Source organism: Triticum dicoccoides, chromosome 6A, assembly GCF_002162155.2.
Source record: "Triticum dicoccoides isolate Atlit2015 ecotype Zavitan chromosome 6A, WEW_v2.0, whole genome shotgun sequence".
NCBI classification, from domain to species: Eukaryota; Viridiplantae; Streptophyta; class Magnoliopsida; order Poales; family Poaceae; genus Triticum; species Triticum dicoccoides.
In genome coordinates, this window is record NC_041390.1 from 69,717,561 (window position 1) to 69,730,997 (window position 13,437).

Sequence of the window (13,437 nt, forward strand, 5' to 3'; positions counted from 1 at the left end):
TTGCCATGTCAAACCTCTAACCCACCATGTCCTAGCAAACCGTTGATTGGCTATGTTACCGCTTTGCTCAGCCCCTCTTATAGCGTTGCTAGTTGCAGGTGAATATTGGAGATCGTTCCTTGTTGGAACATTGTTTATTGTTGGGATATCACCATATTATCTTGTTATCTTAATGCATCTATATACTTGGTAAAGGGTGGAAGGCTCAGCCTTTTGCCTAGTGTTTTGTTCCACTCTTGCCGCCCTAGTTTCCGTCATATCGGTGTTATGTTCCCAGATTTTGCGTTCCTTACGCGGTTGGGTTATAATGGGAACCCCTTGACAGTTCGCCTTGAATAAAACTCCTCCAACAATGCCCAACCTTGGTTTTACCATTTGCCACCTAGCCTCTTTTTCCCTTGGGTTTCCGGAGCCCAAGGGTCATCTTTATTTAAACCCCCCTGGGCCAGTGCACCTCTGAGTGTTGGTCCGACTGAGCTGCCTGCGGGGCCACCTCATGGAAACTTGAGGGTTGGTTTTACTCGTAGCTAGTCTCATCTGAGTGTGCCCTGAGAACGAGATATGTGCAGCTCCTATCGGGATTTGTCGGCACATTCGGGCGGTGTTGCTGGACTTGTTTTACCATTGTCGAGGATGTCTTGTAAAACCGGGATGCCGAGTCTGATCGGAATGTCTCGGGAGAAGGAATATCCTTCGTGACCGTGAGAGCTTGTGATGGGCTAAGTTGGGACTCCACTGCAGGGATTTGAACTTTTGAAAGCCGTGCCCGCGGTTATGGGCAGATGGAAATTTGTTAATGTCCGATTGTAGATAACATGAAACTTAACTTAATTAAAATGAACCAACCGCGTGTGTTACCGTGATGGTATCTTCTTGGTGGAGTCCGGGAAGTGAACACGGTGTTGGAGTAATGCTTGACGTAGGTTGTTTTAGGATCACTTCTTGATCATAGTTGTTCGTCCATGCTTTGCTTTCTCTTCTCTCTCTCTTTTGCGAATAGGTTAGCCACCATATATGCTAGTCGCTTGCTGCAGCTCCACATCATACCTTGTCTTACCTATAAGCTTAAATAGACTTGATCGCGAGGGTGCGAGATTGCTGAGTCCCCGTGACTCATAGTTTACTTCCAAAACCAGATGCAGGGACCGATGATACCGTTCCAGACGATGCGCTTGAGCTCAAGTGGGAGTTCGATGAAGACTCTCGCCGTTACTATGTGTCTTTCCCAGATGATCAGTAGTGGTGCCCAGTTGGGGCGATCGGGGACCGTGTCGCATGTGGGGTTGATCTTTTATTTTGGTACCGTAGTCGGACCATGAGTGTATTGGATGATTGTAATGTTATTCATGTATTTGTGTGACGTGGCGAGTGTAAGACAACTATGTATCCTTTCCCCTTTTATATATTTACATGGGTTGTTGTGAAGATTACCTTACTTGCGACATTGCTTTCAATGCGGTTATGCCTCTAAGTTGTGCTTCGACACGTAGGAGATATAGCCGCATCGAGGGCGTTACAAACATGCCCTGCAAAAACAAGTTAGACGTCCTCTACTTTGTTGCTTGCAAGTTTTAGGTGGCTTCTACGGGCTTCTTGCAAGAACCGTTCTTACCTACGTATCAAAACCACAACGTAGTATAGTTATTGCTTTTGATCTTCAAAAAGAACCCTTTTCATTGAAACCGATTCAACTAAACTTGGAGAAACAGACACCCACTAGCCACCTGTGTGTGAAGCATGTCGGGTAGAACTAGTCTCGTGTAAGCGTAAGTGTAATGTCGGTCTGAGCCGCTTCATCCAACAATACCGCTGAATCAAGAATCAACTAGTGACGGCAAGCAATATGTATATACCCACGCCCACAACTCCTTTGTGTTCTACTCGTGCATATAACATCTACGCATAGACCTGGCTCGGATGCCACTATTGGGGAATGCAGTAATTTCAAAATTTTCCTACGCACACGCATGATCCATCTAGGTGAAGCATAGCAACAAGAGAGGAAGAGTATGTCTACGTACCCTCATAGACCGAAAGCGGAAGCATTATGAAACACGGAACGTCTTCGCGATCCAACCGATGAAGTACCGAACGCACGGCACATCCGCGATCCGCAGACGTTCAGCTCGGTGACATCCCTCATACTCTTGATCCAGTTGAGGCCGAGGGAGAATTTCGTCAGCACGACGGCATGATGACGATGATGATGAAGTTACCGACGCAGGGCTTTGCCTAAGCACTACAACGATATGACCGAAGTCGAAATCTGTGGAGGGGGGCACCGCACACGGCTAAACAATCAACTTGTGTGTATATGGGGTGCCCCCTTCCCCGTATATAAAGGAGTGGAGGAGGGAGGGCCGGCCCTCATAGGGCATTCCCAAGGGGGGGAGTCCTACTCCTAGTAGGAGTAGGCTTCCCCCCTTCCTAGTAGGAGTAGGAGATGAAGGAAGAGGGAGAGAGAGGGAAGGAAAGGGGGGCACCCAATTCGGATTGGGCTTTGGGGGGGCCTCCACCTGGCCGCCTCCTCCTCTCTCCCACTAAGGCCCAATAAGGCCCATTGACTCCCTGGGGGGTTCCGATAACCCCCCGGTACTCTGGTAAATGCCCGAACTCATCCGGAACCATTCCGATGTCCAAACATAGCCTTACAATATATCGATCTTTATGTCTCAACCATTTTGAGACTCCTCGTCATGTCTGTGGTCACATCCGGGACTCCAAACTACCTTTGGTACATCAAAACACATAAACTCATAATACCGATCGACATCGAACATTAAGCATGCAGACCTACGGGTTCGAGAACTATGTAGACATGACCGAGGCTCATCTCCGGCCAATAACCAATAGCGGAACCTGGATGCTCATATTGTCTCCCACATATTCTACGAATATCTTTATCGGTCAAACCGCATAACAACATATGTTGTTCCCTTTGTCATCAATATGTTACTTGCCCGAGATTCGATCGTTGGTATCTCAATACCTAGTTCAATCTCATTACCGGCAAGTCTCTTTACTCGTTCTGTAATGCATCGTCCCATAACTAACTCATTAGTCACATTGCTTGCAAGGCTTATAGTGATTTGCATTACCAAGAGGGCCCAGAGATACCTCTCCGACACACGGAGTGACAAATCCTAATCTTGATTTATGCCAACTCAACAAACACCATCGGAGACACCTGTAGAGCATCTTTGTAGTCACCCAGTTATGTTGTGACGTTTGATAGCACACTAAGTGTTCCTCCGGTATTCGGGAGTTGCATAATCTCATAGTCATAGGAACATGTATAAGTTATGGAGAAAGCAATAGTAATAAACTAAACGATCATAGTGCTAAGCTAAAGATGGGTCTTGTCCATCACATCATTCCCTAATGATGTGATCCCGTTCATCAAATGATAACACATGTCTATGGTCAGGAAACTTAGCCATCTTTGATTAATGAGCTAGTCTAGTAGAGGCATACTAGGGACACTCTGTTTTGTCTATGTATTCACATATGTACTAAGTTTCCGGTTAATACAATTCTAGCATGAATAATAAACATTTATCATCATATAAAGAAATATAAATAACAACTTTATTATTGCCTCTAGGGCATATTTCCTTCATGGGGAAGTCCTAAGACCTGGGCCTATGAACCACCATATGATGACTTGCCCTGTAAGGCATGACTAGTTAGAAACTGAGCTGGTCACACTGTATGAGCCGGCCGGGACTCTATAAGCCTCCGGGTCTCAACTGTGTATATAAAGGTGTGACCCGGCGGCGGGTTAACTCATGAAACAATAGACCGAGAACTAGGTCAAGCGTATTCTCTCCATTGTAATCGAAACTCAAGCAATTAAACTATAAGCAGGATGTTGGCTTTTGCCTCATTGATAGGGGCCAAACCTGGGTAAACTCTTTGTGTACTTTGTCCCGTTCAACCACTTCAAGCTAACTGCATTGCGATGGCTCCACACCTAAGTCCTTTTGCTAGGACATCTGCCGTGACAAGTCCATGACAGATGGCGCCCACCGTGGGGCCAGGGCAAGGAGGTTTCGAGTTTTGGAAGGGTAGCTTCTCAGGGATCAAGGGATACGCCGTGGGCCGGATGATCAAGAGCCATCGCGGAAAGATCTACATCAATGACGCTGGTTGGGGTCCCAAGGCCAATTCAATCGAGTACGGGTACCGGGTCCTCTTCGGCGGATTTCACGTTTTCATCGGCAAAATTGGCGAGTCAGAAGCTGAGCCGAACGCCTGCACCGACACCATTGAGTCGGCTCGGCACGCGAGACCCGCCAATGTCCAACCTGCCCGAAAGCGTGCTTTCATTGGCTTTGTTCATGGGGCGGATCTTGAGGAAGGTTATGTGTCTGGTGGAGAGACATCCATCTATTCAGGTGATGAGTCGTCAACCGGCAAAACCGAGTCGATATTTCAACTTCAAGATGGCGGGCTTGGGGGCTATTTCGATGTTGATAGTATTCCGGAGCCCTATCAGCCACCGAGCAGAGCTGGAATCTTAATGGCTGGCACGCAACTAGTGTTACCACTACTACAGGATGCTGCTAACGCGACACTACGATCAGAGACCCTTCGACGAAACTGTGTGCGATGCCATAATCGCAAATGATGGTGCAAAAAACCCGTCAAAAAGGTGCAAAACATATGCGATGGAGGATGTATCAAACACGGTTCAGATTTTAGTTGCGTGTGTGATGAAAGGTTCAGCTTGATTAACTATTTGCGATGATGAGGAACAAAAGAAACGGGCAGCCAAATGAAGGTGTGTGCGATGTACAGCATACGGTTCACTTGGATGAACTGTTTGTGATTAGGCAACACAAAAGAAATGGTCAGCCAGATCAAAGGTGTGTGCAATATACGGCATGCAGTTCACTCGGATGAACTATTTGCGTTGAGACATGAGAGCAGAAATGGTTCAATATAACAAGATGTTTGTGATACACGGCAAACAGGTGTGTAATCAGAAATGTGTGTGAATACCGATAATAACATAAACGGTTCCCTAGTGTGGTCCATGTTCATCTAATCATCATCTCCTTCTTGTGCTAGCTCGATGTTCCTTCTATGCTAAGTTTTTCCTTCCTATTTTGTTGACAACTTAACACCTAGCTCATATATCTTGCAGGTTCTTTGGCAGCCTATGAATGTAATAGGAAAGCACTAGAAGTTTTTCCTTCCATGAATGTAACTAGTTGACCCTCTAATCAAGATTACTACTAACATACTTATGCCGATGTCAAATTAAATCAAGGACATAACATGACAGTGACACGAGACCACCAATTTGGTGATGGTTCTGGTAATAAATCAAGTGAAAAGTATATGTACTTCACATGGCTTCTCACATGGAGAGGACTGAGAAAAATAAAATGCATTTCTATAAGAATGCACTGAAATGGAACATATCCCTCAACTCATGAATTAGGTGCACTAAATGTTGATTTAAGAACTACATCGGTAAGAAGAAATACATGTAGAAGGAACAACTCCATATGACCATGCATCTAGTATCAAAGATTAGTAAACCGGGTATGTTTTTCCAGAGCTTGAAGTGAAGATGTATAATATAGAGGAAAATTTGGCCTAACACACACTCTTTCAAAATAGAGGTTGAAACGTCCAGCCCCTGCATCAATATGATGCACACAACCATAAACTTACCAAATCAGAAGATATATAGGTTACTTCTGTCACCAATTAAACATACAAAACTAAAGGAAAAAATGATCAAGTGCATAGATTAACACAAATTGGACATAGATTCATGTTGTTCACATTTAGAAATGGTAGCAACGACATAAAAGTTGACAGAAGATAAAGAAAACGGTTCATCATAAATGGCTGCCACACATAAACAGTTGAGTAGGGAAAGGGTCTATCCAAAAAGAGACTTAGGATGCAACTTTTCTGCATCAAATCTTGGACATAAGCATATGCTAGCCAAAGGTGACAATAGGGTGCTTCCCAATCTCCCATAGTCTTACTCCTGAAAAATGGAACAGAAAGTTAAGAGTGTTGAAAAGACTATCAACCTTAGACTGGACATGCAATATGCAAAGGCTTACCTTTTATCCCTATATAGAGGGTGTGAATCCCTTATAAAAATTCGCCACACATGGGCATGCCATCGAAGCTCCAGAGGTCCATGTTGACAACGACATCCTGAGGTACATCAAAATTCAGAAGGCTATCAATCGGCTCGTCCACTTCATCATCCATAAGAAACCTTGGCCAAGCATTGAAATCGACACCATTGTTCTCCATAACATGAGGCACCACTAAGTTGTAGGTGTTACTCTGGGCAAGTGCAGATTCAGCTCCTTCAGGAATCACAACTGAGTTATAGGCGTTACTCTGGGCAAGTGCATATTCTGCTCCTTCAGTAATGGTAGAAATTGGAGCAATGGATGGTATATCTAGATTCTTGGTGTTGTAATCCCACTCCAAGTCAGAGAAGCTAAAGGAGTTGATTCCCTGGTCAGAGTACTGATTCATAACAGAGGCTTCAACAGGGCCATCAGAGTTCATTATAGGAAAAAATGACAGGTTGTCAGGTAGAGCAAGTGGCTGGTTTGATGCAAAGTTAGCAGATGGGTAGATGAAAGCATTTGGGTTGGAAAGGTTGTTGACTGATGGCATGACAGAAGGTTCCGATGCCACGCTTAGCTTTGGTGCTTTAGGAGCACCAGGGCGAGCACGACGCTTCTGTGGAACTATTGGTTCCTTTGGAAAGTTAACCTTGGCCTTGTTGCCACGGATCCTGCGTGCTTCAACATCGTAAGCTCTTGCAGCTTCTTCAGCACTGTTGAAAGTACCAAGCCAGACACGTGCACCCTTGCTTGGATCTCTGATTTCAGCAGCCCACTTACCCCAGGGGCGCTGACGAATACCCCTAAATTGACTCTTTCTCTTCCTTTTTGCTGAAGGACCATCAAAACCTGCAGTAGTCATGGTGCTTAAGTCATCTGAAGATCAACGTCAATGCTAAGAGGGATCAACACACAAAAAATTCTTCCACAAAAATTAAATAATTTCATCACGGGCATGAGTTTATATGTAAAAATATGATGATGGTAATGAATAATGAACCATGATGGGTCAAGTTTAGGTGAAAGCATTAGTCAACCACAAAACAAATGAAATAAAATAAAATGAAATCACAAATTAATAAATAAGAAAGTATAGGGTCCTGATAAACAAGACCTCATGTTAGACCTCTGACATCATTCTACAATTGCATTATAGACGAAACCAAGTACAATCCTCACAGATAACTACAACCACCTAACAAGGAAACAATTTAAGAGGACAAGGCCTCTAAGCAAAATAGAGAAATTTGGGCCTTTTCGCGGATTTACTACCCCTTTTGACTAAATGGTAAGCTTATGGATCACCATCAAAGGTCTAGAAAATTACAAGTCATAAGATCAACAACTTAATAACCAAAATCGCTTCTCTGAAAGAAAGGGACAGTGTCAAAAACAGCCTACCAACTGACCACAACAGACAAATGAAAAAAGCCTAACCCTTCACCGAAATAAACTTTTTGATAGCACATCCAATCCAAAATCGCTACACAAACAGAAGTAACACCGCCCAAACATAGCCTTCCAACAGCAACCCCTACACAATTTCTCTTCCTACCAAATCAAATGATCAAACCTTTTCCGAACCAATCACACAATCTCCTGGTACAACAACCAATCACTAAAAGGTAATGATACGTAGATTAAAAACTAGTCCAAGCGACCCAGGTCTGATACCTTGGGAGAGGGAACTCTTGGCGGCGGCAAAGGAATTGATCTCGACGACCTCGTTGTCGTCATCCTTCTCATCCACCCTAGTGCGCCCGAGCTCCACGTCGGAGTCCCCGAAGTTGACCTCGAACACTTCGAGTTCGGCCTCGAAATCCTCCTCGTTGTCGTCCACGTCGGGTCCCATGCGCCCACCAAGCCCTGTGAAGCATCGGCCCCCGTTGCTGCCATGCCGGGGCTTCTTCTTCTTGGGACATAGAGCCGCCTTCGTCACTTTCCACGTCACCGTGGGAACCTTGACGTCCGCGAGGGACGCTCCACCACACATGATGGCCGCTGGTACCTCGCCGAAGTCGTCGTCAGGGGGGGGGAGGGGTCACCGGAATTGGTAAATTGGTAACTTTTTTATTGAAGCAGAGTAGAAGTTGTGGGTTGGCAAGTGGGTGTGAGACGAGTCCCTATATACACGATGGCCATGTGAAGGCAAGAGGGGGCTTGCGGTGGGTCCCACGCACCAGCGAGGGACCGCGCGGCCGGTGGAAGGCACGAGGAAGGTTCCGAATGAGCATTTCTACCCAGGAAAATCTTGTGCGTTAGCCCCTTGGGAGAAGTGATTTCTGGTATTGCCCTTGGGGAATTAATGGATGAATGTACGTTTCACTTTCTTTCATTGGAGGCAAGCAAACATTTATTAGCTCAATATTAATTGTTGTACTACAAACCTATAGTACGAGTGTACTACTACTGTCGTACACTCTCCGTCTGGGTTTACTGGATGCGTTCATCCAATCGAACATTTAACCAAAAATCTTCTTATAAATGATTATGTGTAATGCAGAGATTTTTGCAAATCACTCATAGCTAGTTACACCATTTATTAGCTCAAGATTGTACTACACACCTATATAAGAATGTACTACTACTATTGTACTCCTCCCGTCAGGGTTTAGTGCACAGATTCATCTAACCGAACTTTTGAACAATATCTTCTCATAAATGATTGTGTGTAATTCTAAGATCCTTGAAAATAACTCATAGCTATTTACTTCATTTATTAGCTCAAGATTGTACTATGCACCTCTAGTATTTACGTATTATTACTGTCATACTCCCTCTATCTAGGTTTATTGGATTGGTTCATCCCACCAAATGTTTGACCAATATCTTCTCTTAAATGATTATTGTAACTCTATGATTCTTGTAAGTTACTCATAGTTACTTACTCCATTGTTCTCAGTGAAAAGGAAAGTTGCTCCATTTAGTTAATAGCATGTGCTTCATGTGCAATCATTTGCATTATTATATGGTAGTTATGTGAATTATAAGTTAGAATTACAACATTCTCATCACATTCTTGATCTAACCATGTATATGGAGATCTAGCATTTCTTTTAAACTACCATGGCATCGACCTTACTTAAAGTTCAACCAATATCTCCTTATAAATGACTATGTAACTCTATGATCTTTGTAAACCACACATTGTCGGTATTAAAATCAGCTGATCTTGGGTAGGGGGTCCTATTGGGGATATAGCTTCGAGGTGTGACCCGCCCAGGAGGGGTGGGGTTACACCATTGGTGGTTTAATATGAAGAAGGTTCAAGAAGGCCCAAGGTGTGAAGATGGCGGCTCATGGAAGCAGGCCTGGGGTGTTGGGGAACGCAATAATTTCAAAATTTTCCTACGCACACGAAAGATCCATCTAGGTGATGCATAGCAACGAGAGGGGAAGAGTATGTCTACGTATCCTCGTAGACCGAAAGCGGAATCATTATTAAATGCGGTTGATGTAGTCGAACGTCTTCGCGATCCAACCGATCAAGTACCGAACGCACGGCACCTCCACGATCTGCACACGTCCAGCTCGGTGATGTCCCTCGTACTCTTGATCCAGTTGAGGCCGAGCGAGAGTTTTGACAGCATAACGGCATGATGACGGTGATGATGAAGTTATCGACGCATGGCTTCACCTAAGCATTACAACAATATGACCGAGGTGGAAATCTGTGGAGGGGGGCACCGCACACGGCTAAACAATCAACTTGTGTGTGTATGGGGTGCCCCCTTCCCCCGTATATAAAGGAGTGGAGGAGGGGAGGGCCGGCCCTCATAGGGCGCGCCCAAGGTGGGAGTCCTACTCCAAGTAGGAGTAGGTTTCCCCCCTTCCTAGTAGGAGTAGGAGATGAAGGAAGAGGGAGAGAGAGGGAAGGAAACGGGGGGCTGGCCCCCACCCAATTCGGATTGGGCTTGGGGGGGGGCGCCCTCCACCTGGCCGCCTCCTCCTCTCTCCTACTAAGGCCCAATAAGGCCCATTGACTCCCCGGGGGGTTCCGGTAACCCCCTAGTACTCCGGTAAATGCTCGAACTCATTCGGAACCATTCCGATGTCTAAACATAGCCTTACAATATATCGATCTTTATGTCTCGACCATTTTGAGACTCCTCGTCATGTCCGTGATCACATCTGGGACTCTGAACTACCTTCGGTACATCAAAACACATAAACTCATAATACCGATCATCATCGAACGTTAAGCGTGCGGACCCTACGGGTTCGAGAACTATGTAGACATGACCGATACTCATCTCTGGTCAATATTGGGTCCCACATATTCTACGAAGATCTTTATCGGTCAAACCGCATAACAACATACATTGTTCCCTTTGTCATCAATATGTTACTAGCCCGAGATTCGATCGTCGGTATCTTAATACCTAGTTCAGTCTCGTTACCGGCAAGTCTCTTTACTCGTTCTGTAATGCATCATCCCATGACTAACTCATTAGTCACATTGCTTGCAAGGCTTATAGTGATTTGCATTACCGAGATGGCCCAGAGATACCTCTCCGACACACGGAGTGACAAATCCTAATCTTGATTTATGCTAACTCATCAAACACCATCGGAGACACCTGTAGAGCATCTTTATAGTCACCCAGTTACGTTGTGATGTTTGATAGCACACTAAGTGTTCCTCCGGTATTAGAGAGTTGCATAATCTCATAGTCATAGGAACATGTATAAGTTATGGAGAAAGCAATAGCAATAAACTAAACGATCATAGTGCTAAGCTAACAGATGGGTCTTGTCCATCATATCATTCCCTAATGATGTGATCTCATTCATCAAATGACAACACATGTCTATGGTCAGGAAACTTAACCATCTTTGATTAACGAGCTAGTCTAGTAGAGGCATACTAGGGACACTCTGTTTTGTCTATGTATTCACATATGTACTAAGTTTCCGGTTAATACAATTCTAGCATGCATAATAAACATTTATCATGATATAAGGAAATATAAATAACAACTTTATTGTTGCCTCTAGGGCATATTTTCTTCAGCCTCCCACTTGCACTAGAGTAAATAATCTAGTTCACATCGCCATGTGATTTAACACCAATAGTTAACATCGTCATGTGATTAATACCCTATAATTCACATCGCCATGTGACCAATACCCAAAGGGTTTACTAGAGTCAATAGTCTAGTTCACATCTCCATGTGATTAACACCCAAAGAGTACTAAGGTGTGATCATGGTTTGCTTGTGAAAGACGTTTAGTCAATGAGTCTGACATATTCAGATCCGTATGTATTTGCAAATTTCTATGTCTACAATGATCTGCATGGAGCTAATCTAGCTAATTGCTCCCACTTTCAATATGTATCCAGATTGAGACTCAGAGTCATCCGGATCGGTGTAAAAGCTTGCATCGACGTAACTCCTTACGATGAACTCTTTATCACCTACATAACCGAGAAATATCTCCTGAGTCTTCTAAGGATAATTTTGACCGATGTCCAGTGATCTACTCCTAGATCACTATTGTACTCCCTTTCCAAAATCATGCTAAGGTATACAATAGATCTGGTACACAGCATAGCATACTTTATAGAACCTATGACTGAGGCATCGGGAATGACTTTTCATTCTCTTTCTATTTTCTGCCGTGGTCGGGTTTTCGGTCTTTACTCAACTTCACACCTTGCAACATAGGAAAAAACTCCTTCTTTGACTGTTCCATTTTGAACTACTTCAAAAACTTGTCAAGGTATGTACTTATTGAAAAATTTATCAAGCGTCTTGATCTATCTCTATAGATCTTGATGCCTAATATGTAAGAAGCTTCACCAAGGTCTTCCATTGAAAAATTCTTATTCAAGTATCCTTTTATGCTATCCAGAAATTCAGTATCATTTCTGATCAAAAATATGTCATCCACATATAATATCAGAAATGCTACAGAGCTCCCACTCACTTTCTTGTAAATACAGGCTTCTCCAAAAGTCTGTATAAAACTATACGCTTTGATCAACTCATCAAAGCGTATATTCCAACTCCGAGATGCTTGCACCAGTCCATAGATGGATCGCTAGAGCTTGCACACTTTGTTAGCACCTTTAGGATTGAGAAAACCTTCTGGTTGCATCATATACAACTCTTCTTTAATAAATCCATTAAGGAATGTAGTTTTGATATCCATTTGCCAGATTTCATAAAATGCGGCAACTGCTAACATGATTCGGACAGACTTTTAAGCATCAATACGAGTGAGAAAATCTCATCGTAGTCAACACCTTGAACTTGTCGAACCTTTTACGACAATTCGATCTTTGTAGATAGTAACAATACTATCAGCATTCGTCTTCCTCTTGAAGATCCATTTATTCTGAACGGCTCACCGATCATCGGGCAAGTCAATCAAAGTCCATACTTTGTTCTCATACATGGATCCCATCTTAGATTTCATGGCCTTAGGCCATTTCGAAAAATCTTGGCTCATCATCGCTTCCTCATAGTTCGTAGGTTCATCATGGTCCAGTAACATGACTTCCAGAACAGGATTACCGTACCACTCTCATGCAGAACTTACTCTGGGTGACCTACAAGGTTTGGTAGTAACTTGATCTGAAGTTTCCTGATCATCATCATTAACTTCCTCACTAATTGGTGTAGGAATTACTGGAACTGATTTCTGTGATGAACTACTTTCCAATTCGGGAGAAGCTACATTTACCTCATCAAGTTCTACTTTCCTCCCACTCACTTCTTTCAAGAGAAACTCCTTCTCTAGAAAGGATCCACTCTTAGCAACGAATATCTTGCCTTCGGATCTGTGATAGAAGGTGTAGCCAACAATTTATTTTGGGTATCCTATGAAGACGCAATTCTCCAATTTGGGTTCGAGCTTATCAGGTTGAAGCTTTTTCACATAAGCATCGTAGCCCCAAACTTTTAAGAAATGACAGCTTAGGTTTCTTGCTAAACCATAGTTCATATGGTGTCGTCTCAACGAATTTATATTATGCCCTATTTGATGTGAATGCAGCTGTCTCTAATGCATAACCCCAAAACGATAGTGGTAAATCGGTAAGAGACATCATAGATCGCACCATATCCAATAAAGTACGGTTACAACGTTCGGACACACCATTACGCTGTGGTGTTCTAGGTGACGTGAGTTGTGACACTATTCCACATTGTTTCAAATGAAGACCAAACTCATAACTCAAATATTCACCTCCACGATTAGATCATAGAAATTTTATTTTCTTGTGACGATGATTTTCCACTTCACTATGAAATTCTTTGAACTTTTCAAATGTTTCAGACTTGTGTTTCATTAAGTAGATATATTCATATCTGCTCAA

At 43.5% G+C, this 13,437-nt stretch overlaps 1 protein-coding gene across 1 annotated transcript; it reads right to left on the bottom strand.

Annotated features, from left to right (window-relative positions):
* Positions 1-5,740: 5,740 nt before the first annotated feature.
* LOC119318968 (ethylene-responsive transcription factor 1-like) lies at positions 5,741-8,186 on the bottom strand. Its single transcript, XM_037593508.1, has 3 exons — positions 7,788-8,186; positions 6,090-6,962; positions 5,741-6,010 (listed from the first exon to the last, which is right to left on the bottom strand). Exons 1-2 carry the CDS (start codon positions 8,104-8,106, stop codon positions 6,121-6,123), a joined length of 1,161 nt encoding a protein of 386 aa, XP_037449405.1. The 5' UTR covers positions 8,107-8,186; the 3' UTR covers positions 5,741-6,010; positions 6,090-6,120.
* Positions 8,187-13,437: the final 5,251 nt, after the last annotated feature.